At 27.8% G+C, this 27,632-nt stretch overlaps 4 protein-coding genes, 1 long non-coding RNA gene and 1 other non-coding gene across 6 annotated transcripts; 5 read left to right on the forward strand and 1 right to left on the reverse strand.

The window, feature by feature from the left end:
- The first annotated feature begins 6,097 nt into the window (after nucleotides 1-6,097).
- LOC132942908 (uncharacterized) lies at nucleotides 6,098-10,122 on the forward strand. Its single transcript, XM_061011619.1, has 7 exons — nucleotides 6,098-6,781; nucleotides 6,856-6,954; nucleotides 7,967-8,103; nucleotides 8,192-8,401; nucleotides 8,482-8,692; nucleotides 9,311-9,429; nucleotides 9,534-10,122. Exons 1-7 carry the CDS (start codon nucleotides 6,655-6,657, stop codon nucleotides 9,588-9,590), a joined length of 960 nt encoding a protein of 319 aa, XP_060867602.1. The 5' UTR covers nucleotides 6,098-6,654; the 3' UTR covers nucleotides 9,591-10,122.
- Nucleotides 10,123-15,153: 5,031 nt separating this feature from the next.
- On the forward strand, nucleotides 15,154-15,902 carry LOC132942324 (uncharacterized). Its single transcript, XR_009664276.1, has 2 exons — nucleotides 15,154-15,300; nucleotides 15,425-15,902. It is a non-coding gene; the product is annotated as an uncharacterized LOC132942324 (long non-coding RNA).
- A 123-nt stretch (nucleotides 15,903-16,025) lies between these two features.
- LOC132942322 (zinc finger MYM-type protein 1-like) lies at nucleotides 16,026-18,567 on the forward strand. Its single transcript, XM_061010627.1, has one exon. It carries the CDS (start codon nucleotides 16,471-16,473, stop codon nucleotides 18,565-18,567), a length of 2,097 nt encoding a protein of 698 aa, XP_060866610.1. The 5' UTR covers nucleotides 16,026-16,470.
- Nucleotides 18,568-19,071: 504 nt separating this feature from the next.
- LOC132942321 (ribonucleoside-diphosphate reductase large subunit-like) lies at nucleotides 19,072-23,889 on the forward strand. Its single transcript, XM_061010626.1, has 14 exons — nucleotides 19,072-19,452; nucleotides 19,695-19,783; nucleotides 20,452-20,629; nucleotides 20,715-20,875; nucleotides 20,959-21,161; nucleotides 21,224-21,449; nucleotides 21,520-21,761; nucleotides 21,989-22,190; nucleotides 22,264-22,413; nucleotides 22,471-22,692; nucleotides 22,752-22,964; nucleotides 23,023-23,118; nucleotides 23,192-23,380; nucleotides 23,440-23,889. Exons 1-14 carry the CDS (start codon nucleotides 19,401-19,403, stop codon nucleotides 23,623-23,625), a joined length of 2,409 nt encoding a protein of 802 aa, XP_060866609.1. The 5' UTR covers nucleotides 19,072-19,400; the 3' UTR covers nucleotides 23,626-23,889.
- LOC132942323 (large ribosomal subunit protein bL28m) lies at nucleotides 23,811-25,857 on the reverse strand. Its single transcript, XM_061010628.1, has 2 exons — nucleotides 25,670-25,857; nucleotides 23,811-24,687 (listed from the first exon to the last, which is right to left on the reverse strand). The coding sequence occupies exon 2, from the start codon at nucleotides 24,675-24,677 to the stop codon at nucleotides 23,877-23,879; it is 801 nt and encodes a 266-aa protein (XP_060866611.1). The 5' UTR covers nucleotides 24,678-24,687; nucleotides 25,670-25,857; the 3' UTR covers nucleotides 23,811-23,876.
- Nucleotides 25,858-26,133: 276 nt separating this feature from the next.
- On the forward strand, nucleotides 26,134-26,217 carry Trnal-uaa (transfer RNA leucine (anticodon UAA)). The gene has a single exon. It is a non-coding gene; the product is annotated as a tRNA-Leu (tRNA).
- Nucleotides 26,218-27,632: the final 1,415 nt, after the last annotated feature.

Raw genomic sequence — 27,632 nt, forward strand, 5'->3', positions numbered from 1 at the left:
GTTCAGGAACAGTATAACAGGTAGGACTATGACACGAATAGTTATGGTGAATAGAAGACCGCTTTCTAGAAGAAGACATAACGTGACATTTGCTTGTATTAAGGCTATAAGACAAATACTGCGTGCCCAATTCGAAGAGTGTATCAACCAAGCAAAAATTGGACGTGTCGTGTCGATGATACTCCATGAAAGACACTCCCAAGAAAAAGATATATACTACCTACAACATTGGAATACATATAACATCAATCATCAATAGATTGGATCAAGTCTTAAGCAACCACCTGGGAAAGTGGGTACATATACCGCTCTTCTGTGCATTATAGTTGTCGAGTGGGTCACCATAATGGATGCATTCACTGAACTATACACACATTTAGTTTAGTGGGTGCATTACATTTGAATTCAATGATATGAAATCATTGTATAAGGAAAACGATTCTGAGCGCGGACTGTCAGATACAGTACCTAAGTTGAATTGTTTTTTTCCGAAAACATTGCATTTGAAAATATCATTGTTTCTAATGTCTATAAAGTATAATAATTATACTTTAAAAGTTTTAAGTACCTACCCCCGAATAATATTTTAAAATTACAAAAAAATAACTAAAATCGTTATTCTTAGTTTAAATATCTAATTTCGTCCAAATTTGAACACTTAAAATATCTATAAAAAAAACTGTATAAATATTTAGTTTTTAGATTTTTGGTTACACTATGAAATAATTATGAGAAACCTTGTTTTAAGTTTTCAATCCTTAACTATATCAATTTAACATTTAATATTTTTTTAACTACAATAAATTTGAAAATGTTCGATGTTTTGATAAATTTTGTCAACATTTGAACATTAAATAGTTATGAAAATACCTATAATAGATCTTTAATATTTATCAACTTCTATTATAATAAATTAAAAGGAACCTTGTATTTAATTGGCAAGCATTTTGACACAACAAATAAAATTTTATTGAAATTTATTAAATAAAAACTAAACAAATTTTAAATTTCAAATGTCTATAAATAACTCAAAACGATTTAAAATATTTTGATGTATATATAATGAGAAAATAAAAATTTGATGGAAATTTCAAGTACTTACGGTTAATAGTTTTTGAAAAACAACAAAATAAGAAAATCGTTGTAAGAGAATTTGGAGCTAATTTACGGCTGAATCCAATGTCTAACTTCAAACGATTTTTGTTTGTTAAATGTTGGAAATCATGCATTACATTTTCAAAGCTTAGATATAAATAGGACATTTTTATGAACTTCTAACTCAAAATAATTTCATAATTTTCGTATTTTTGATGAATTTTGTCAAAATTTAACATCAGACGCTCATAAAACATTATTGTGGGTTTACGCTCATCATTTTTTTAATTTCCAAGAAAAAAATATGATGAATGTTTCCATTTTTAACTTTTTCGACCGACCGAAAAATATTGTATCGACAATAGTTAAAAATACTAATAGAACTCAAAATTTATTTATGCCTATAAATAGCTCAAAAAGAGTCGCAATATTTCGAAAATGTTATGGTACCTAGAAATTGTTAATATAATCATTCAGTGAAAATGTCTTCTATATATTTTTTACGAAAGTGTCATCAGTGGGTGGCTTCTTCATTCAAGATTTTCTTCCTTTTGTATTATAGCCCATACTCATGTTAAAAGTTAAATGATGTATTTAAAATGGCAATATAAACATCAGGTGAAAATTTCAAGTATGTACGGTTATTAATATTTTAGTTACATAAAAAAAAAACTAAATCGATTTTTGTGAAATTGGTTTTGCGTATATTTTTAATAAGTTTAGCTATTCAAAATTAATAAGAGACCAAAAGCCAGAAAAAACTGAAGAAATTTGGTTTGACCGATTTTAATTTTGAAAACAGATATAATTGATTAACAAGTTGACTAAGTTTTAATATACCAATAAAGTGATTTTTAATATTCCAAATATTGTTAGTGTCCATAACTCATGTCTCATTATTTTATTCAATAATATCATATTTTTATTCATCGAAATCATGGCTGCAAATAGTGGTGTGGCAAACGGTAATTTCAGAGGCCATGGCCTCTGAAATTTTTCGTAAATAGAGAGGTGGGTGGTAGCCCAATATTGAGTGGGTCCCGTAGTAAATGTAATATGATATTCTCAATGGGTAGTCAATAACGATCTGAAATATAATTAGTTATATTATATTAATACATTATTAACTGAATATTAACTGGATATTTGTAACTTGCCTCTAGAAAATGTTTAGTTCGCCACGCCACTGGCTGCAAAAATAAGTATTCAAAATCACCTCTATTGGTGGAATCTTTAGGTTACTATAGTAAACTACTTATACAATTTAAATCCGTCTAATGAAATTTCTTCAGTTTTGTCTGAATTTTGATCTATCATTTTTTTTTTAATTGAAAAAAATTTATCATTATTTATTATCATCGTCAATGCCGTCAGTGGCGTACGCAGGATTACGCAGGATTTTTCAATGGGGGGGGGGGGGGCTTGAAAATTAGTTACAATTTTATTTTTGTTTTGTCCAGTCTATTCATTTCAGACGTTTATTCGAGGTATTTTAAAATGTTTGTAACTTTTCAACTTTCTGGTAGAAAAAATGCGATCATAAGCTTTGATGCCCAATGTATGTTTTTGGAAGCAAATTGGATCTAGTTGGTACTTTTAGCAGGTAAAAATTGAAAATGCTCAGTGCTTTTTAAAATAATTGGAGAAAAAAATTAAAATTTATTAAAATTATCTGGTAACCAGCTTGGTTATACCATCCTCACTTGGATTGTGTTTAGTTAATTAAAATATTTTTTCTATAAATGTCAATAAAAAATTATTTATCCGGTCAAAAAGTTTAAAAATGTAATACGTAAGTTTTTACTATAGGTAAAGTATTAACGATACATAGGCATCATGGTTATTTTTTATAAGCATTTAAAATTCAAATTTCGTAAATAAAAAACCTCAGTTAATTTGTATGGCTAGACAATTTAATACAAGGTCTTTCATACAAATAGTTCATACTTTTACCGAAAAATTGCAGATAATTTCAGGAAAATTGGTATGCAAATACAATGTTTTTTTCAAAAATGAATTCATTCTGGTCAGACGTATATGAAATTTACATCTTGCTTACTATAGTTGACAGTTGAAACTTGATAAATATTTTTTTTTTAAGTAATATTGTACGGGCAATGGGGTGGCTTCAGCCCGTTAGCCCCCCCCCCCCCCCTGCGGACGCCACTGCCTGCGTGTACATAAGTTAACTGATGACAAATATAAAGATCGACCGACATTTTACAAAACTAAAATTACATGAGTGACAGGTGGAATTTCATGATTCGAATAACGTACATATTATTATTATATTATAATATATACACCGACCTGCAGTTGGCAGTTACCGCCAAAATTGTTAAAACTAAATATTTTGTTATAATTGTTAAAGGTTAATAAAAAATGTACAGTTAATAATAACCAAATGAAGACACAGTACCGAATCACCAAATGACAAATACTATGGTCAACTGAGCACTTAGTGAACGCGCGCTAACCGCGCTAGGGTAGCCCGTGCAAATCGCCGTAGTGTGGTGTGAGTCCAGGGCTTGAAATCGAAATAAAATTTTTCGATTTTAATTTCAATTTTGCTTATCGATTTTAGTTCTTTTTGATTTAAATTTAAAAATAATTTATCGATTTTAGTTTTTTTCGATTTCAATTTAAAAATAATATATCAATTTTAGTATTTTTTGATTTTGATTTAAAAATAATATATCGATTTCATTATATTATGATTTTGATTTTAAATATAATTTTCTTTTTTTCAATTTTAGATTACATTTTAAAATTTAAATATCAAATTTATACTATTATTATTTCAATGTCACTGAAATATTTTCAATTTATGAACTTTAACTATACATTTTTGATTATTCTTTATTACTTTTACATTTCAATCAATGTGAAATTTAGATTAGATTTTAGATTCTGATATTGATTAACTTTATCAATTAAATTTCTGTCGCAACCAGGCCCGTATTTAAGGGAGGGCTCGGAGGAGCAATTTCCCCTGGCGGCAGTATAAAAATTAGGTTTAGGGGCGGCAAAATATTGAAATGGTCAAAAATGTAAAATGAAGGTTAGCCCCTGGCGGCAATATTTGTTAATACGGGCCTGGTCGCAACCATTTAAAATTTAAATAATAATGCCCAAGATCTAACGTTTACCTAGTGTTTAGACTTTTTTAATAACAAAACACTTAAGAGCCACCAAAATTAAAGATATTACCCAATAGATTGTTATGCTTTTTCAATTTTTTAAAGAATGATTTTTAAATAAAATAACAATTATAAGACATCATTTGGACGCTTTACACCACTATTTACGAACTTCTGTTTTTTAATATCTTCCTTAGCTTTATCCAACATGATAGCTTCATCAGGATGAGTTGTTCGTATGTGCGTTTCCAAATTATGACTAACACTACCTTTAATTACAGGTCTACGACACCCTTCAATCTTACATACGGACTCATTTTTGTCAATATTGTAAGAAAAAAATAATTTTTTCACGGGATTAGTTTGAGGTCTACCCATTTAAAATTATATAATATGACAATTTTACAACGTGATAACTAATAACCGGGCATGAGCGGCATACACGGCAAGCTTCAGCAAACTGAACAGTCAAATCGACAAAATGTAATGATTGAGATTGACGACGCGTAGCAAATTAAATTATTAAAACTATTTTAGTATTTTAGGTTATTGGTTTAAACTTAACAACATACGCGCCACGCACTAAGATATTATTATCTTACCTCCATAATACAAAATATCTATATACGGAATAAATAATGTACGATAATGGAAAAATTATTTTTCCAAGCATTTTACTTAATAATAAGTTAAATGTGTGTATGGAAATAAAACTTGCAATAACAACAACTATCGCCTGTCGAACGCTGATTCCTTTTATCCTATAATATGTAGGTACACTCTATTGTAAAGATTCTATTTTAACTTTCAAGAAAACAAAATATTAGACACAAGTTATTAATTATTACTAGTAATTAGTTATTACTATTGTGCATAATACGCAATATGGTCATTATGTAAGTATATAATAGTCAATGCTATAACTTATAACCCAATATATCAATGCGTGTGCCTATTAACAATATAAAATATAAATAGACCTGATGGCTGTATGCCTGTATACTTTTTAATTTTAAATTAAATGTTTTTTGTAATTTCTTTAAAATCGATATTATTATGATATGATTTCGATATTGATATAAATTATCGATTTCAACTTTTTTCAATTTTAATATAAATTTTGGAAATCATTAACCAGCATTAATGATTTCGATATTACTTTTGATTTTTTAAAAAATTTTTAACGATTTTTATCGATATTTAAAATCGATTTTGAAATCGATTTCAAGCTCTGGGTGTGACTCTTATTTATGTAGTTTTTAAATAAAAATAATAATTTTTTCTTTAGGCCTCTTTCACAGCCGCGCGTATAGTACGCGAGCTGATGAAAACGCGCGTACGCAGCGTATGAAAAATGTATTCGTATAAATACACTGTTTCACAGACACGCGTACGAAACGCGCGCGTTTTTTGTGCCCGCGTACGGCATGATCCGAACGCGTCCTAACGAACGATTGTTGTGGCGATTATTTGCCAGTTGTATATTATTATAATAGACCTTATACTCATATTGTCTCATAAGGCATAGAAAATATATTATGGTATATAGTATAAGGTTGAGAGCTCTAGCTCTCTAGTATAAGGTCTATGATTATTATAATATACTGGAGCGCGGAACATTATTTCTACCATGGATATTAGATACCTATATCATAATCTAATATGGTTTTTGTTGCATATACACCAGTGCGCGCGTAGCGCGATTTTGAGCAAATTGTAGCGCTGTTTGTTTTGATCGACCTGGCAACACTGCCATGACCGGTAAACAGTCCTATATATAGTGAGTGGTTTAGCGTTATTTTAAGCTGATATCACAGATCAAATGAAAAATAAAAATTTTAATTTAATCAGCTGTGCTGATATTGTTTACCGGCTTCCCGCAAAAAATATCTGGAGGGTTATTATTATCATTGTTCTAAACGTTCTAAACTTTTGAAGTTCTATGTCATGGTAAAATTATTACTCTATGTATGGCGTGTGGGGCATTGTCTATGGCGTATTGGCGTATGACCCAAACGGCGTGCAAGTTAATAGTTTGTAGTTACTAGTTAGTAGTTTGTACTTATTATTCTTGTCTGATGTCTGATGTCTAATATTATTATTTAATTCTACTTTGTCTATGATATTATGTTATATTGATTATTTTGAAGCTTGGCATAGGTACTTTAGCAGTCGTGTTCGCACTGTTCGTGCCTCCCATACCCTCATGAATTATAAATCTGTCGCAATTAATCAATTTCTGTAATTAAATGATATTTGACTATTCAGTGAACAATACCGATCGCGTACCTTCGTCCCTCATTTGTTGTTCTCTTGCTCACTAGTATTTGTTGGTTATAACTTAAAAGTATTTAAATATTATTCTACGATACGGTTTTATTGAGTTATTCAGTAATTTTGTTGCACACTGCATAACAAAATGGACATGGCCAGTATGTCAAGTTTTTCCTCGTCTGTGGACGAATCGCATTCGGAAGAAGAATTTCAATTGTTTAAAACCCAGCTGAACAAAGTTCAAGATATTATCGAAGAATACAGCAACAAAAGTATGTACCTATATTTTGTTTATCTTTTAGTCATCTGAGTTTATTTGTAACATATAATTGTCATTAATTTTTAGTCGTTGACAAGACATTGTGTTCCGATGATCTAGCTAACATGAAGAAAGAAATGAAATATTTGACGGACCTTGAGGTGAAAGTAACTTCGGAAAAAATGAGTAAGTGGTCGTAGGCTTTTGAAGATTTCAAAAAACCATTGGATGCTTTAAGTGAAAATCTCCCCTTCCTTCATTAATATACAGAGTGTAACGGGACTATTTGACAAATATAGTAACGTTTGTAATGACAATTTGTTAAATAGTCCTGTTACACCTTTTATAGTATATAATGGCTTTAAATCCATTCATATTAATGGTGATATAGCTACTTAAATTTGCAGTACTGCCATTATACTGATCACGGCAGTCTGTTATTGATAGGTAGTTAAAATTAAGTTGGAATATCAGAAATAAATTTCAGCAATTAGATAATTAGTTAGTCCGGTATCAAAAAACCATAAAAATAGTTTAGATACCTACATCTAAGTTGTCATCTGAAATACAGAAACTTACTGATACTTGCTTTATATGGACATAGACTAGTTGCCCCTAAAACAAAATTTATATTTTAGTATACCAATAATTGCGCTTATTATATTTTGCGGTTAGTATAAAAAATTTTAAGTTTTATTTTATGCTTTATACTAATTTACATAAATAATGATAATTTATTTATTGAAAATTTAAATTTATATATTGATCAATAATTGATTACTGTATGATTGGTGGAATATTTTTTTGTTTTCAAAAACACAAAATTTTTAATAGTTGATTTGACCATAATCTATAAATTAAAACCTTTATGAAACATCATTATTGACCGAGCACAAATGACTTATTGACCCTAAAATATTTGACCGCAATTGGTATATAAAAATGTTGTTTTAATACATGATTAATTGTCTATTATTTCATCCATAATATTATCTATTGATTTATTAAATTTATTAGTTAAATAAAAAACATTATTAATTATTAACAAAATTTGATCCAAATTTTTATGGGGTACTTACTACTTAACACTCTAAACTTCAATTGGTGCTTGAGCGCCTAGGCACCCCTCTACATGTTGTCAATGCTCCTAGGTATTCAAATCATAAAATTTTTATTGAATTTAACCAACGATTTTCAGAAGCCAATTATGTGTCGTACAAAACCATATCTTTAAAAATGGTACAAGAATCTTATCGTATTTGTAACTGGCTTTTGGAAAAGCAATGCAGTGAAATGGATAATATTTTTCATATAGACACATATGTTGATAAAATTGTATGTATATTTTATTATATTATTTACATTATCCAATAATTTAAAAATATTTAAAAATTTATATTTTTTCCATTTTTTTAAATTTTAGATTGAAGCATGTGTTCATAAAAAAGATCCTTTGGGCCACATGAACACTTTATTCAAAGGTGCCTTCAAAAACATCCATTATTTTAATCTAAGTTTCTACGGTAACATTAAATCAGAAGAGGCTGTTGAAACCCAAGTATTAACACAATCAAAGAAAGAATACAGAAAATCACAAAAAAGACCATTAGATGATCTAGTGGTTCCTGATGAGGTGTATAGAATATTATTAAAAATAATATTTATTTTACTGTGTTCATAACATTGATTTTGATTGGCTTTTTTGTTATTTAGGTGGGTAGTGAAACTGGTGACAATGAGTTACAAATCACTTTATTAAGAGTTAAAAGCTGTTTGAAGAAAGCTGTGTCAGATAATCAAGGAAATCCAGTATCATTCCATCAATTTGCTATCGATCCATTTAACATGACATTTGCAATAGAAAATTTATTTAATTTGGCTTCATTGGTGAAAGACGGTGTTGTGAAAATTGAAAATGTTTCAGGTTATTATGTACATTTAAAAATAACTTATTATGCAAAACTGATTTAAATTCACTACTTAGTCTATTTTTCTATTAGTTATAAAATTAGGTTAGATTATTATTTATTTTTGATATTAATCTATTTTAAACCTTTTAAACCTTACTATTTTTTTTTTTTTATAAATTATATTAATCATTATTTTAAATCACATTGCAGAATAAATGATAATATAAATTTTTGTTATCTTCATAAATTAAAACAAAACAATCAATTTAGATTTATGTTACGCAGGACTTGTAACCTTTAAGTTAATGCCTTTAAAAATTAATAATAATAAGAAAAAAAATTATAGATTTATTAATTTAAATAAAAACATAAAAATTTACAAATTTAATTGATTATAATTTAATTTACATTATATTTTTATTGTTTATGTAATATTTATCATATTTGATTTATTATTATACAGTCAAATTCGCTTAATTGGAACACATTGGACCTATTTATCCCTATTATGTGACTGTCCCGATCAACCGAATAATTGTACATACAATACATTCATTCAGGACTGTCATTAGTGTCCCCTTTAAGTTGTAGATTCTACTGTATATGATAATATAATTACTTTTTCTGTACAGATGATGATAATAATGAGTTTTCAACAATAACATTGGTAAAAAAAAAAAGTACTAATACCAAATCTAAAAGAGATGAAATCATATCATCTTTATTCACATTGAACCGTGAATTATGGCAGGTAATTATTTTTTTTTTTTTTTACTTATTGTCTCTTACCATAAAAATATCATAAATAATACTTTTTATTAATATTCCAATATATGTTTAATTTTAATTTTTCAGTATTATATCAAAAAATATCACATAACTAAAAGAATGATCACACAAGATGACGAGTAAAAATATTACAAAAAGATTTTTGGATATTTTTTTAAAATACCACTGTATAAAAACCTTGATTTATATTTTTTAAAAAACCACCAAAAAATGTTTGTGGTTCTTAATCCGACCATTCAACTCTCATAATAGTCTTATTTTAATGAAGTCAACTATTATGACTTTATGAGCATGTGTCATTAAAACAAGAAAAATAAAATGCTTTTGATTCAAATAGTATAACTATTTTTCTTTCCTAATTATTATTAATAAATACCTTCTGTTTTACCTGTAATCTTGCAAATTTGATAATATCCATGTCCTATTATGGGTTGAATTGCTATAACTATTAATGTATATTAAGTAATCTATTGTAGCACTTTTTTAATGTTAGTACAACATGTAAACATATAATACATTTATTATGCCATATGATTTTGTTAATACTATATTACTTCAATTAGATATTTGAATATATTTTTATATTTTATTTATGTGGGATTTATGAAAAATGTATAGTGACATTTTGAATCACATTTTATAATTGAATTGTTGTTATTTTGGAGCTTAGATATTCAAAAAAAAAATAAATATTTTTATTAATTTATTTTACTACAAAAAAAAAATATATAATAATTAAACAGTTAAAAACAAATCATATTTTCAAAATATAAATGATTATATAAAATTATTTCTTACCAAATTATTAAATTGTATTTGTAAATTATTGTTTAATTTATATTTTATACTAGCTGATCCCTTGCACTTAGTTGTCCATAAAAAATTACAACTTTTAGAAAAATTGTGATTGTTCAACTCTTTTTGGGTGCAAATCAGTCTGATAGGCAATTTGACTATAATGTGCATAGAAAAAAAAATAAGATAATGTGTTTGATCGCAGACAATGTACAACATGAGAACAAGTAGAAAATGTGCAAAAATCCTTGCTTGCGCCTTGCATGCTTGCACCTGATCTGCCTGATTAGCCAATGGCAACCAAATAATAAATACTAATTTCTACTAATTATTTCTGGAACTCTCGTTGTAATATGCTATCTACCTGTACTTTGGTCACGTTATATGTTATCTACCTTCTGAGTTTACCCTCCTAACCTTTTAATTTTTTTAGTTATAGGTAATTCAATTCTTTTAAACTAAACTGAGTGCAAACCTACTGCATATTTGCTGATGTATCTTCAAAATGTTTTTAAATTTTAAAGCTGTCTTATTGAGCTATCAACTAATATACACAAACAAACCAGAAATGTACAAATTATTTTTATTAAATTAAAGAAAGTAAAAAAGTTTGAATTTTTGAAAGGGAATCGCGTATAAACTCCAAATAACGCAGTATTTACTACAGTTTTATTTTTTATTCTACAGCGGTGCTTCACAACCTTTTTTTACGACAAAACCGTAATATTTAGATGTATGTATACAAATGACAACATATTTTAAACAATTAATGAATTTTTGAAAAAGTAACAATTATCAACCTATATGTAAATTGAGAATGAAGCTTCACAATTATTGTTCTTATCTCTTTTCCCTATTAATTATTCATAGTTATTACTAGAGTTAGGATGTTGATGACCTAAAAAACACACAAAAATGCCCTAAAAAAAATGCAAAAAAGCCCTAAAAACTTCAAAAAATGACCTTAAAAATTATCTAAAATACTAATTAAGTAAGTGAAAAAACTTATTTATAAATAATAATTTTTATTAGAGATATGGGTATAAATATAACACTCGATAAGCGTGTATGATCCACGTATGTCTGAAAGAGCACTCGTTTCATCAATATATAACACTCAAAGAGTAAATCTTATCGGAACGCGATAAAATGATATAAATTTTTACTAATAGTCCAAATCCAAAGTTAGATTTTAATAAATTAAATTTGTTTCCAAACTTGGATGTAACATTTGCCCTAAAATCTATAATTTGTGAAAAAATGCCCCACATTGTATAAAAAGTACGAAAAATGCCCTAAAAGATGAAAAAATGACGTTAAAAAACAAAAAAAATGCAAAATAAAATTAGAATATTCTGCATCAAGGGAGCACGAAACAAATTTTTAGCTAGGATAGCATTGTACAGAATAAAAGGAAAAAAAATGCAAAAGTCATCAACATCCTAACTCTAGTTATTACCATCCCATCATAACGCCTCTTGATAACCCAAATGGCCAAATCAATATAATATAAATGCCAAAAGTGACCAAGTGTTTTTTTATAGTTTTGAGTAATGCCACTTTTAAAGTTGAGCACTTATTTAAAAATCGAGAATTTAACCAATGTTTATGAACTTGATACCAATAAAACCGCAATATTTTACTTAACACTGTAGTATACTAATTTTACTCAATAATTATTTCTATGATTACTAAATTATAAATTACTAACTTAATTTTATGGTAAAAAGTGACCAAGTCACAAGTATAATACACCTGGTCATTAGTTGTTTATTATGTTTTAAATCAGAATAAATGCATTAATATTAAAATAATTTTATACATAAACATAATTCAAACAACAAACTTTTATTTTTACTTAATTGTTCCAATATTATAAAATAAAATAACATCTTTTTATTAAATAATCAAAAATCAATAAATAAAATATTATCTTTCAAATAACTAGAAATAAACAAAATAATAATATAATAATGTTATATCACTTTTAAAAAAAAAAATATTAGGTAATTAGTTATTTGAAAATAAAGATTAAAATTTATAAAATGATAACTAAAAAAATATCTTTATGAAAAACAAATTAATTTATTATAAATTAAGGTAATTACTTAATATACTTAACAGCACCTATTTATAATATTCAGTCATTTATTAGAATCATTTTCAGATTCAGAAAATAAATACAGTAAATAAAATATCAGATATCTTTCAAATAACTAGAAATAAACAAAATAATAATATAATAATGTTAAGTCACTTTTAAAACAAAATATTAATTAATTAATTGAAAATAAAGATTAAACTTAATAAAATTATGACTAAAAAAATATCTTTATGAAAAACCAATTCATTTATTATAAATTAAGGTAATTACTTAATAAACTTAACAGCACCTATTTATAATATCCAGTCATTAATTAGAATCATTTTCATATTCAGATAGTATCACAGTAAAGTTCCTTTCTTTTTGGAACATGAGGGTATACTTTTATACCATTCGTGGAATTCTTCTGGTATAGCTTGAGTTTTACATAGTTTCATTAAATCATTTTTTTTAAGTGCTGATATTGGTAGGGGTTTGTCATACAAGTTTTTCAAATTATCAGGAATCTTTGTTGGTCTACCCCTTCCACTAATACGTATAATATTAAACTCCTTATCAGAATAATTATACTTGAACTGAATAACACCACTCATATTTTTTTCATATTTCAAAACTTTAATCTTCAACCAGTTTACTTTATTACCTTTTATATCCAAGGAACGATTTTTCATTATCATATTTGCTAAGCTTTTTAAATCAAAAAATCTGTGTACTTCAGTTCTTGCACTGTGTAGTTCGAACATTTTTATTGGCCGATTTTATGGTGCTATGCATGCTGTCTACTTTCATGTAGGAATGTCCGCTTTCCATAAAATGGTGTGTTATAGTTTCGATCCTTGAATGAGTGACAATATAATATAGAAATAAAGCTGCTACAAACTGGTTTCGATTTTGACCACTGCATGTATCGGAGTACAAGGATATTTCCGTTATATTTTTAATTTGCAACAAATGACCAAGTGACATAGTCAATTTTTACACGTAAGAATTATATTGAGATGTCGGTTAGTCAAAATGAAGTGTTCAGTGGTTCCTAAACTAATAAAGATATCACTTGATCACTTTTTTCGTCTATTAATAGGGACAAAATAAGACATTTAAACATGTTATTTCACTTGGTCACTTTTTGCACATGGTCACTTTTGGCACGAGGGCGACATTATGATAAATACATTTTCGATATTTTAATTACCTACTTAACTCAATAATTCAAATTCAAAAAGTAAAATATCACAAGTTTTAGAGCTAAATATTGGATATTGTAAATAAAATATCGAAAATCGACTTCTATACAAACAACTTCTTCCCTTCAATTTGTATAATAGCCAATCGGTGTTCATACTATTAAGCCCGGATTAAGGGGGGGGGGCACGGTCCCGGGGCCCATATTAATTATCCCCAAAGTATATTTTTTAACGTCCATAATAGTTTTTAAAAAAAAAATTATGTAAGCTGGAAGGTATGTAGGTAAATTATTATTGATAATGATAAAATAAAATTGAGAACAATTTTATATCACGAAAAATTACTATAAATAATGAACTATGTTTGCCAACAATTTTGTTTGTTTGTTTTTTTTTTTTTTTGAGTATTTTAGATTACTGATTTAATTATTTAAGTATATAAAAAAGGTAGTTATAAGAATAAAATATTTAGCTCTTGTGAATTAGGTACCTATTTCAGCTAAAAGTATTACTTCATATACTAAAATTTAGAGGACCTTAGCTAATAACCTAGTGAACCAAAATTGGTCATTTTACTGTCAAAATGTTCAGAAAAAAGTTTTACCAGAATCCATCAAAAATATTGTCGTTACCATTTGAAAAAATAAAGTCGATTTTATTATTGAAAATGTCGTAACCTACCCTATGTACAAAGTTATATTTTGTCAATTTGTAAAGTAATATTATTATAATTTTTATTACTTACTACCATTGATTATAAATACTAATATTTATAATCAATGTTACTACGTATCCGTGACCAGGCTACCTGTTATATACTTATATGCAAATACAACATTAAATAAGTTAGATTATTTCATAATATTAATATTTGTTATAGCTGGTAACATAATAGCGAAGTAGGTCCCTATTATATTCGTCGATATTATACTATATACATTAGTTACTTTACTTTTTACAGGTATACATTTTAAGCTTGTGGGTACACAATACACATGTCCCCTGTGCAAGTGTGCAGCCCCCCCACCATGTCGAGCCAATGATTAATGAATTTACATCGAAATTCAAAATATTATGATAATGTAAGATCGGCATCTTTATTATGAATTTAATCTTTACAAATTACTAGTTAATGACAAATCTGTCACGCACTCATAGAACAATGGTAGTACCCATAGGCGTGCGCACGGGGGATGCCGGGTATGCCATGGCATCCCCTGCGGAGGTCATCTTTATCATAGTTTATGGTTGTAAATATTTTGATCAAAATTTAAAACATTTTGGTTTTTGACCAAAATATTTTTATTTTTACTTACAAAAATGTTTAGAGTTTAAATGATATCTAATATCAATTAGATTGCGAATGATGCTCATATTTTCTATAGATAATAGCTGATAGTAGATACCATAACCATGATGTTGGCATAATAGCTTGATTATGTGAATTATTATTTTTACATTATCTTAAATCGTGTTCACAAACGACCACGGTTACCACGGTCCGCGATATAGGCATATACATGATAAAATAATGTTCTTTTATCATGGGCATATATTTAATCATATCTCATATTCTCATTGTCACTATTAACATTATCAACATTCTCATCATGACATTACACCACAGAATTTTATAAAAAAAACGTTATTCTGTCATTATTCTAACACACAATAATCATGGCAGCTAAAAGTAAAAAATTGAAAACTTTGCATGAGTTTTTTATGCCAAACACATCAAAACGAAATTCCGGTAAGTTTATATTAATTATATTAGTACTTTAATATAATATAATCCACATATCCACAGTCTATACATATTATGTAAGCTGTTTTATTTAACTTATGAATTAATAATATTCATTTTATTAATTTAGGTGACAATGATCTAGATGATCCAGTAACATTAGAACAGTGTAGTCAAACAGTTGTAGAATCCGAAAAAATTACTGTACATGAGCTGTTAGGTATTTATTTACAATTATTTTAATAATGTATTACCTAATGTTTATGTTCAGTTCTAGACTGTATTTATAGATGCATTGTCTCTAGTTAAATATTTAATTTATAACTTATAATATATTATGTAATATGTATATCCTAATTCCTAATGATTTTGTTTCATAAATGTCTTATATTGTGAAATACCCTGTGGCCTGTATGGCTGTATATTAACATATTAGTTAGTAGTAACTTAGTACCTGTCTATTGTCTAATATGTATTTATTTAATAACATTGATGTTAAATGTTGTAATTAAATATTTTGTATATAACTTAAAAAAATTGTGTTGTTTATTTTTTTTGTGTTGCTCTGTAAGAGTTAATATAATAAATAAATTATAGTTTATAAGGTATCTATTATTTAATCAGTGAAATTGCAAGACATACATTTTTTTTTGTAGGTGAGTAATTTTTACGCTTGAGTTTTAATATGACTTTAACCTGACATATTTTTGCTTATAGTAGGTAAGTTTTATTTGAACTTTTAACAAAGTTTAAAAGTTTTAATAATGTTAAACTTTTTTTGCATTTATCATGATGCATTTCAAATTTCAATATCATTACCTAACATAGTAACATGTACATATTTATCAAAATGAAATAAAGTAAACATTTTTATAAGTACCTAGTACCTACCTATTTGTGTTGCTGTCTTTTATTTAGCATAGTATATTTGACAAGGATGTTGCATGATTGTATTATATTAGGTACATATAAATTAACAAGTATTTTACTTTTCATCTTTTTCTATTTTAATATAATAATACAGTATTCTGTATCTTTAAATAATTATTAGACTCAGTATGTGACCATTATGATTGTGACCCTGAAGATCCAGCGAATACAGATAATACAGCACCAACTTATCGATTAGAGCGAAAACAGAGAATACATAAAGGGCCATTCCAGCCAAAATTAAAAATGTATCCCAGGACACAATTCGGTAATAGAGCTCGAAGTTTCCAAAGCGCCTGGTATGATGATTTTAGCTGGCTAGAATATAGTTTGAAACTTGATAGAGCATTTTGTTTTGTGTGCCGAATGTTTAACACAGCTTCTGGGTTAAATGTTGGGCAGATAGATTTAGCTTTTACAAAAAAAGGTTTTCAAAATTGGAGTTCTGCTACTACAAAATTTAAAAAACACCAAAATTCAAAAACCCATAATTTCACCATGACAGCGTATCACAATTTTTTGAGTTCAAAACCAATTGACGTCACCTTGGATGAATCTAGAGAGCTGGCCATAAGTGAAAGAGAAAAACAGAGGTTATACAATCGAAGCATCCTGCATAGATTGATAGACATAACATTGTGTTTAGCTAAAAGTGGCAAACCATTTCGTGGACACTTTGAAAATGATTCCCATGTGTGTAAAGGTTTATTTTTAGATATTGTGGACATATTGAAAAAATATGATTCAACATTACAAACACATTTACAAAAAGGGCCACAAAATGCCAAGTATATAAGCAATCATATACAAAATGATTTATTGGCTTCTATTAATAATGTAATGAAACGTTGTATTGAAAAAAAAGTAAGTAACCGTCTTGTTACGATAATGGCTGATGAGACTAGCGATGTGGGACATCACGAACAGATGTCTGTGGTTATACGCTACTTTGATGACGAAGCATGTAAACCTGTTGAACAGTTTATTGGCATCCAACGTTTGACTGCAGTAGATGCCAATACTATATTTAATAGTTTATCAAACAAAATTGCTCAGTTTAATATTAATTGGAAATCAGTCATAGCTGTATGTTTTGATGGAGCCTCAGCTATGTCTGGAAAATTTAACAGTGTACAGGCCAAAGTCAAGGAAATTAATCCATGCGCATTGTATGTTCACTGTTATGGCCATTGCTTAAATTTAACCTTGGTTGATAGCTTAGGGAATAAGAACCGGATTATATTTGATTTTTTTGGCTGTGTTCAACTTATATACAGTTTCATTGAAGGAAGTCCAACGAGGCACGCTGTTTTTGAAAAAATTGTTCAAGAAACAAATTCTAAATTGAAAACTCTTAAGACGCTTTCAACAACCAGATGGGCATGTCGTGCTGAGGCTGTCACAGCTGTTGAAAATAACTATTCATCTGTTATTCAGTGTCTTCAAGAAATTGCCAATAACACTAAATATTCAGAGGTAAGAGCAAAAGCTAATGGTATTCTTTATCAAATGAAGAGTTTCAATTTTATTTTTGCACTTTATATGTTGAAACCTATTTTAATTCAAATTCAAATTGTCAGTGCTCAGTTACAAGCTCCCAACTTGGATTTATTGGGAGCAGTATCTATTGTTAATGCTTTAAAAAAATCTTTAGGTGAGTTAAGAAACAACGATGATAAATATTCTACACTTTATGATAATGTTCTTAAAGTTTGTAGTGAATTTGAAATTGATATACCATGTGTCAAAAATAGAAAGGTTTCTACAAAAATAGAAAATAACAAAACACAGCATACACACATAGATAAAAAAAGTGAAATGAAATACTGTGTATTCTTTACTGTGTTAGATGATATGTGCAACGGTCTTGAAAATCGTTTCAACCAGGAAACTTTAAATATTATTAGTTCAATAGGCCGCTTAATACAACTGAAAGCTGAACAGTTTGATATTGATTTGCTATCTCAAACATTTTCACTCAATAATGATGAATTAGAAGGCGAGCAAAGTCTTCTACGTTCCATGCCAGATTTTATACCAGGCACATCAACTAAAACAATTTATCAATGGTTGGAAAACTTATCAACAAGTCAAAACTTTTTAAACATTCATAAGGCATTGAAACTTTTTGTAACAATTCCAGTTACCAGCTGCTCATGCGAAAGAGCTTTTTCTAAACTCAGTTTGGTAAAAACGAAATTAAGAAGCCGTATGAAGCAGGAGAGATTAGATGATATGATGATGATTTTCATTGAACAAGAATTAGCATCGCAGATAAATCCCGAAGATGTAATTGACGAGTTTAAGAATCTGCATCCTTTTGAGAGAAGATTAGAACTCTAATACTATTTAATTTCTTTATAAATATTGTTAAATATATAATTAAAAATAATAATTAAAAACTATGTTTTGTATATATATTTGTGATGATTCTGATTTTTGGATTCGATACATTATAAATCATGCTCTTTGACTATCACCTTTTTATTTATAATATACAGAGTTATTGGGGAGTGATTTTTTTTGTATTGGGTTAGGTACTTTTAAAAATATTGGCATCCCCTGCGAAAAAAGTCTGCGCACGCCTATGGTAGTACCTATTAAAATGTTGTGAATGTTTGAATTTTCTAATGTTTTAAAAAAAAAACCAATAATTCAGCCTTGTACCACCACAGTTATTAGATGATTGTACCACACAATAATCAGTACTAAGGTGTTGTACGGCGTTGCTGCGTTGGGAACGACTACGGAACAAATGGTACGACTGCTCGTCGGGTTTATGCCATTATGACATATGGCTGGAAAAAAACGCGGGAAAACTTGTGTGTACAATGCATATCAATCCTACAATAGTACAATACATAATCTTGTGTTCTATCTTCTGTGCGTAGTTATAGACGTTGTGCCCGGTTCCATCTTCCATTCTGCCAATCCGGCGTCCACCCTTCAGCGTTGTTATTAATGCGAATCGTTTGTCGTCCAGTCGTTGGGATAGTATAATATCAATTGTTTGGAGTGTACGGCTGTATACTACCTAGTTCATTAAATTCTAAAACGATTGTATAGTACCTACATATTTTGATTAAAGCCGGCCGAGAAACGTACTCGAAAAGTGTAAACTGCAAACCATTGGAGATTTTTAACCAGGTGCCTAAACCCGCTAAACCTCCACAATCATGTCCAACGGCGTGGGAAAATCTAGCGACAAGCTGTTTGTGAAAAAGCGTGGTAAGTACCTAAATTATGTTTTGTGTTTAAGACAGACAGGTGTGAGCATAGCAAGGCTATATAAGAATGTACCTGCTTTGAATATGTGAATTACCTCCCCCAGATAGATGTCCAAACAATTTATTTATCAACAGTTAATTAGTATTTTATTGTTCACACTTGAAATTCCACCAAAAGTCCCTCTAAAGATGAAAACCTATGATGTAAAATTTGTTATCGATAAAATGTATTTATTTATTTAGATGGTCGAATGGAAGAAGTAATGATGGACAAGATCACAATGCGAATTGAACAATTATGTGAGGGACTCAATATGGACTTCATCGATCCGGTTATATGACATTTTATATTATTATTATATAACATTTATCCATCTTATACTAATTAAGTAAAAACCTTCAAGTTTCTTTCTAAGCCATAATTGGTGTATAAAAAATATGAATTGACTTTGAATTCCTATAAAAATGTTTTTAAATTTAAAATATAATATATTATACCTTTATCTAAAACCAAAATATCAAAAAGAGATAGAGGAGATCATTGTTTTATTAAATGTTACCCAAAAGTGCAAAAGTGACTAAAGTATAATTTAATCTCTTACTAAAATGAAACTAATTTAATTAAATTAATATAAAAAGAAACTCAAATTACATTATTTTAAAGTTTTACTTGCCAAGTACCTAATTTTACCATGTATTGTTTCCATGTTAGGTTTATATTTTATTAAAATATTATGTTACATAATTTTATATAAATATATTATATTTTATTTAAATATTATGTTACTATATTTATTTTTTTGTTATTGTCATTTAATAATATATTATAAATATAAATATTTATTTAATTAAGTAAACTTGTTTCCGTTTCCTACCAAGATAATGTATTATATTTTTTCTTTTAGCTTTTCAGAGAAATATATACTTTTATAACTGTATAATTTGTTAATAGTTAACTAGAAAAATAATATTTTACTAAATTTATTTTTCCCACTTTTAGCCTGAAATTACATTATATGTCATCGGTGATATATGCCCAGGTATAAGCACTGTACAAATTGACAATTTAGCTGCTGAAACTGCTGCTTATTTAACAACAAAACATCCAGATTTTGCTGTACTTGCTGCTCGTATTGCAATATCTAATCTTTATAAAGAAACTAAAAACAATTTCAGCGGTAAATTATTTATTCTGTCAAATTTATATGCATAACTAATTATATTATAAGTATGCATGTATGGTAAATTTTTATACTATTACAGATGTAATTTATGATTTGTATAACATGTCAAATGAACAAAATCAAAGACGTATGAAAATTATTTCTGATTTTCATTATGGTGTTGTCATGAAACATGCGGATCGTTTAAATAATGCTATTAAACATGATAGAGATTATACTTATAGTTATTTTGGATTCAAGGTATGTACTACATAGTTTATTCTGTAATTAATAATAATTGTGTTGTCTAAATGTGACATATTTATTCATATAATACATTTCAGACACTTGAAAAATCTTATTTATTAAAAATGAATGGTAAAGTTGTGGAACGTCCTCAACATTTATTAATGAGGGTTTCAATTGGAATTCATGGTGAAGATATTGACGCAGCTATCGAAACATATGACTTAATGTCATCAAAGTATTTTACTCATGCTTCACCAACAATGTTCAATGCTGCTACACCTAGACCTCAACTTTCAAGGTAAGACTAAAGGTATAGGTAATATTTAATATGTATTAACATTTTCCAAAATATTGGTTTAGTTGTTTTTTGGTGGCTAATAAATCAGATTCATTGGAAGACTTTGGTAAAACAGTTAAGACATGTGCCAAGATTTCTCAATCTTCTGGTGGTATTGGTATACATTTACACAATATTAGTGCAGCTGGTACAACATGGACCAAATATCCAAAACATGAATCCCATGGTCTTGTTGAACCGTTAAAAGTCCTTAATGATTTAGCTCAATATGTTGATCAAGGTGGAAAGGTTAGTGAATATTAATAATTATTTTATTCTGAGTTTAAATCTGTTACTTTAATGTGTTTGGTTTTATTAGAGACCTGGGGCAGTTGCTGTTTATATTGAGCCTTGGCATGCCGATGTATATACTTATACAGAGTTACGTAAAAATACCGGTAATAAAGAAGAAAAAACTAGAGATTTATTTTTAGCTCTTTGGATACCTGATGAATTTATGAGACGTGTTGAGGCTGACCAACCTTGGAGCTTAATGTGTCCACGTAAATGTCCTGGTCTTTCAGATGTCTGGGGTGACGATTTTGTGAAACTTTACAAAAAGTATGTCTTTAGTATTTATTATTCAAATAATTATACTGCTAATATTTGTTCATAATGATATGTAAAAATCAATAAATGATTAGTAGATACTAGGTACATGGTCTGTAATCACAATTCCTGAAAATGGAACTTTGATTATTTCTTATTATTATAGTGTACAAATCTTCTATACATATTCATATTTCATACAATTAATACAAAAGTACATTTATGTCTTAATATCATAGATATGAAGATGAAAAACGTTACAACAGGCAGGTATCGGCAAGGGAATTATGGTTTCGTATAATAACTTCTCAAATTGAAACTGGTATGCCTTATGTACTGTATAAAGATGCCTGCAATTCCAAAAGCAATCAAAAAAATCTTGGTACAATTAAGTGTAGTAATCTTTGTACTGAAATCATTCAATACACTTCGTCAGAAGAGGTAATTAATTATCATAAGTATATTATATTATATCATACTAGGTACATATTACTTTTATATATTATTTTTATAGGTAGCAGTATGTAATCTAGCTTCAATTGCTGTAAATATGTTTGTAAAACCCAATGGAGAGTATGATTTCGAAAAGCTTTTGAAAATTACTAAAATCGTCACTAAAAATTTGAATAGAGTAATAGATGTCAACTTTTATCCTGTCATAGAAGTAATTAAATTTATTGAATGATAAAACAGTATTGTACATTACATTTTTATTACTTAGGCTGAAACTTCAAATAAACGACATCGTCCTGTTGGAATTGGCGTACAAGGTTTAGCAGATTTGTTTTTATTGATGCGATTTCCATTTGGCTCTCCTGAATCACGAAAGCTAAATTTACAAATATTTGAGACTTTGTATTACGGTGCATTAGAAGCTAGTTGTGAGTTAGCTGAAAAATATGGAACTTATTCATCTTATCAAGGATCACCAATTAGTCAAGGAGTAAATTAAGATAAAACAATAGATGTATCATGTTTGTTAAACAATGTTTATTGTTTTAGATTTTGCAGTATGATATGTGGAATGTAAAGCCTACTGACTTATGGGACTGGGATATATTAAAAGAAAAAATTGCTAAACATGGAGTTAGAAATTCATTGTTATTAGCACCGATGCCCACAGCTTCAACAGCACAAATTCTTGGAAATAACGAATCTATAGAACCATACACTACAAATTTATACTACAGACGTACTCTTAGTGGAGAATTTAGTGTTAGTAAATTGTGTAATTGTATTATTGTTGTATTTTAAACTTATCTTTATACACCAGGTGGTTAACCGTCATTTATTGAACGATCTAATTAAGCTTAATCTATGGAATGAGGATATGAGAAATGAATTGATTTACTACAAAGGATCTGTGCAGGTAAAAACAAATCATTTTTAGAATAATATAACGAATGATATTTGTACTTATATATAATTTCTGTTAAATATAGAAAATAAAAAGTATTCCAGACAACATAAAAGAATTGTATAAAACAAATTGGGAATTATCTCAAAAAATCATATTAGATATGGCTGCAGATCGTGCAGCATTCATTGATCAATCTCAGTCATTAAATATTCACATTGAGCAACCAACTATTAGTATAATATCATCTGTACATTTCTATGGATGGAAAAAGGTAAGTTAATCATACAATTTTAATAATTTTAAATTTTGTTTAATTTATTTTTATAACAGGGCTTAAAAACGGGTATGTACTATTTGCGAACCAGGCCTGCTGCTGATCCTATCCAGTTTACAGTTAATAAAAGCACACTGTCTAGTAATATTGCAATTCAAACTGAAAAGAATGATGCACTAAATATGCAGCAATTGATATGTTCATTGGAAAACAAAGACGCATGTACAATGTGTGGAGCTTAACTTTATGAAGTTATTCATTTAGTCTGTAAATAACTGATGCGACAAATCATTTTATATAAATCATGAATTTGACCATAGTTGTATTGTAATTCTTTTTTGAACTTTATTTTTTATATCGAGTATTAATTATACATTAAATCTGTGCTAAACACGTAATTGGGAAATATATAAAAAAAAATTCCCAATTCAAAAACAAAAATGTATTTTTTTTTATTAAACATTAATACACACTATATTGTAATATAACATTTCTAATTAAAAGGATTAAGTTTATTCAACCAACTTTTATCCTCTTCTACTGTTTCATTACTATTTTTCAACTCCTCTATCAATTCCAGTCTATATTTTGCCTTCAATGGCGCTTTCTTTTCGTTTAATTCATCTATATCTTGCATCTTAAGTAAAGCCTCAGAAAATGTTAGGCCATACCATTCAATTTCTTCATGGGTGTAATTCTTTAAGTAGTGTTTATATTTGTCATACACTTCTTGTTGTTTTACATTATCATCTGCATACAATGTCTTGTCTCTTAAAGCCATTAAAATGTGACGTTTAATTTTTAAACTTAAAGTGGTCCTTAAGTCACATGCCGCTGTTTTCAATAGATAATGGTCTAAACCGTAATTCTTATTAATAACATCTAGGGCCTTTTCAGTCACAGTAGTTGACATATACTTATTTAGAATTTCACTGTAGACCACTGATTTTTTTAGTGTTGGTGTCCAAAAATGTGGAACACGGCTCTTATATTTATTACCATTTTGTTTGAAACCTTGAACTACAGCTTCTCCTCCCCAAATACCAGAATGCATTGTTTTTGGATACTTTAAAGGAATTGGTATGTTCTGAACAGGAATAACTGCACCAGTTTTCTCATCTTTAGTCCATTTCCCTGGTGTAGCTTTGTAATAAACTGGTTCAGGAACTTTGTGACGCCATTCCTTATAAAATTTCTTATATGCCTCTGGAAGCCGATCACCAAGACCGGAACTGATTCTTGTTTTTTTTGGTATGTATAATAATTTTAAGCCATTTGCAAGTTTGGATTTCATTTTAGGATTTCTATAAAATTAAAAATGTATCAATAATAATATACATTCATAACATTAATTTTGTCATACAGATAATAGTTTAATTTTGCTTGAATTAAAATTAAGAAAAAATATCAGTATACACATAATATATTTACTTTGATGACAAATTATGCAATTAAACTATTATTGATAATTGTGTTAATATGAACTATACCTAAATATATTTATTATATTCATGATTTAATCTTGCACCTACCTATGTAGGTGTATATAGTATATTTTTATTTGTTTTATTTTTTATTTAGTACCTACTGAAAACATAAGCGTTTAGATATGTAGTTGTTTTATTATTTTGTAAGTAGGTATATTCAAATTTATTTTATGTAGGTATGTATAGTATTAATTTGTCAAGTGATAAAATTACTTATTAAGATTTTATTTTATATTGAAGCCAAACATTAATTATAGAATAATATATGAAGAGATATAAGTAAATAATGATTTATCATCAAAATTGAAAGTTAGTCAACAAAATATTATCACCAATCACTGCTCCAGAGGTACTATTAAGTTCCTGTATTTTAAAATATTATCATTAATATAATTTTCCGGTAACTGTACAATTTTAGAAAACCCTGGCTAGGATTATTTTAAACTTTACTAATTAGTCATAGATCTCAAAATTAAGAAAAAAAAAAAATTATTTTACATAGCATACACAAGTCGCAGAACATAAAATATAGTGTAGAAGTGAAAAGGTCAAGTATCTTTATCATTGGTATTTTTTTACCAATTGCTGAATTACAATTACACAAGCGTCTGACATCGGCTGTTAGTTATATTGGTGACTGGTGAGTTAAAAAATCTCACTGTTATAAAATGATATAGTTCCAATTATCTCTTAATAATATAATAATATACAAATATACTGCATTAAATATGCATTTTAGTTTTGCCAGATTATTAGACGGTGTATTACATTGAGTATAAAAAAACAGTATTCGACTTACCTTTATCGTAGCTGCTTAGGCGCTACCCACAAATTATTATTAACTATTAGATAAGTATAAAACTTATAGAGTGCAACCAATATTAGTCTTAAGACCGTGCGGCGTGCGATATAGTGTAGATATAAGTCGCCGACTCAGAAAAATCCTATATTTTTTGTAATTTACTAAAGTAATCAGTAATCTGAGTAATCACAAATTCGTATGATAGTAGATACTACAGATAATATTATTTTATAGTCTTTTTTTATCTATACCTACGACCACAGAATGACAGAATAGGTTTTTCTGTGATACAACTACGAAATTAATTTTTTGGTTTTTATTCAATTATATATTTTGTAATTAAATTATTTTATCAAATTTAAATTCAAATAATAATATTAATGTTGAATTAAAGGAAAATAAGTATATTACAATATATTATAAGCACTTAGATAATGTATTTTTCTACCCTTTGTTCAACTGTCAGGTTGGCCGAGCGGTCTAAGGCGCCAGATTTAAGCTCTGGTTCCCAAACGGGAGCGTGGGTTCGAACCCCACACCTGACAACGTTAATTTTTTGCTTTTTAACTATTTGTTTGTTAATCATAATTCATTTTATATTGTATCAAATTCATTTTTAATTTTGTTATAGATCAGAACAATTTCCAATAAAATTACCGCTAATTCTAATTTCATAAAAAATTATGATAGATTTAAGCTCAACTTATGTTTTTATTTACACTAACAACAAGTTATGAGGAATCTTGCAATACATTTTAAAGTTTTTTGATTTATCGACAATAATTTCAACAAAAAAAGAATAAAAATATAAATTTTCTTATGCGTATAAATAGTTTAAAAATAGTTAAAACATCTTGAATATCAGAATATGTCATCATGTATTCATGTACATAAAATGGTCATATAAACATTCGGTGAAAATTTGTGTCTTTATTAGTTGTATTTTTAGTGTTACACCAAAAAACTAAAGTCGATTTTGTCAAAAACTAGTTTTGTGTAAAAATTTTTTTTTTTGCTTAAATTGTTTTTGTATTTCCCATCGGTTTTGAAAACTCCTAGGAATTTGCAATTTTGTCCTCTTAAAAGTACCAACTAGATTTACTTCCCCACCAAAAATACTTGAGTTAAATCGTATTTAGGCTATATAAACGTGTAAATAGGATAAACATCCGCAAAAAATAATTTTTAAAGAACAGACATCATTGTAAAATCAGTACATTCATCGCTCTTTTCAAAATTTAAAACTATGATAAAATTCTGATTTAAATTTCTGATACAAATAAATTAATATGCACTTAGTACTTATGTAGTTGTGTAGTTATATTTAAATATATAAAAATATATTTATGTGTTTGAATAAAAAAAACTTAAAATCAAATATTATTTTACGTTAATATACTAAATAGTTAAATGTTAGTACGTTAAATGTACTAAATTGCATACATCGCGGGTATCTTCTTACCTTGCATTTTAATTTTTCTTTTAAATACTTGCTGTCATAGACGCAAATAGATGGGGAAGTTTAGGGTTTAAGTCTAAGATTTTAAAGCCATCACAAACATTTTCTAATTTTATTTTAAGCTTAGACAGTATATAATACATCTGGTTGTTGAGACATCTTTTGTTGTAATTTAATTTTTTTTTGCATTTTTATTTATGGACCAGTCGTGTATACAAATTATTTTCTTTGTTTTGAATATTTATTTATTATTTTGTAATTTTTATTTTTGTTATCTGTCAGATATGCCTGGTACAATATTGTATAAAATATGTAGGTAAATATGTAAAATAAGCTTAAAAAGTAGTTAAATTGCTTGATAAATAAAATAGAATAATAGTTAATGACTAATGTGATATATAACATAACACGAAGGAATAATGGTCATAACTATAAAATAAATATTTTGCTTTACCGTAGTAAAAATATCACTTATACGAGTTATACCATCACTGGCACCAC

This window comes from Metopolophium dirhodum, chromosome 4 (assembly GCF_019925205.1).
Source record: "Metopolophium dirhodum isolate CAU chromosome 4, ASM1992520v1, whole genome shotgun sequence".
Classification (NCBI taxonomy): Eukaryota; Metazoa; Arthropoda; class Insecta; order Hemiptera; family Aphididae; genus Metopolophium; species Metopolophium dirhodum.

What these genes read in the sequence shown, in the direction of transcription:
- LOC132942908 (XM_061011619.1), top strand. Translation starts at nt 6,655, where the DNA reads ATGGACATGGCCAGTATGTCAAGTTTTTCCTCGTCTGTGGACGAATCG. An exon ending in CGAAGAATACAGCAACAAAA is followed by an intron (nt 6,782 to 6,855) that starts GTATGTACCTAT and finishes ATTAATTTTTAG; the next exon opens with TCGTTGACAAGACATTGTGT. An exon ending in TGAACCGTGAATTATGGCAG is followed by an intron (nt 9,430 to 9,533) that starts GTAATTATTTTT and finishes TTAATTTTTCAG; the next exon opens with TATTATATCAAAAAATATCA.
- LOC132942323 (XM_061010628.1), bottom strand. Translation starts at nt 24,677, where the DNA reads ATGAAATCCAAACTTGCAAATGGCTTAAAATTATTATACATACCAAAA.
- LOC132942321 (XM_061010626.1), top strand. Translation starts at nt 19,401, where the DNA reads ATGTCCAACGGCGTGGGAAAATCTAGCGACAAGCTGTTTGTGAAAAAG. An exon ending in ACTTTTATCCTGTCATAGAA is followed by an intron (nt 22,414 to 22,470) that starts GTAATTAAATTT and finishes TTTATTACTTAG; the next exon opens with GCTGAAACTTCAAATAAACG. An exon ending in GATCACCAATTAGTCAAGGA is followed by an intron (nt 22,693 to 22,751) that starts GTAAATTAAGAT and finishes TTATTGTTTTAG; the next exon opens with ATTTTGCAGTATGATATGTG.
- LOC132942322 (XM_061010627.1), top strand. Translation starts at nt 16,471, where the DNA reads ATGTATCCCAGGACACAATTCGGTAATAGAGCTCGAAGTTTCCAAAGC.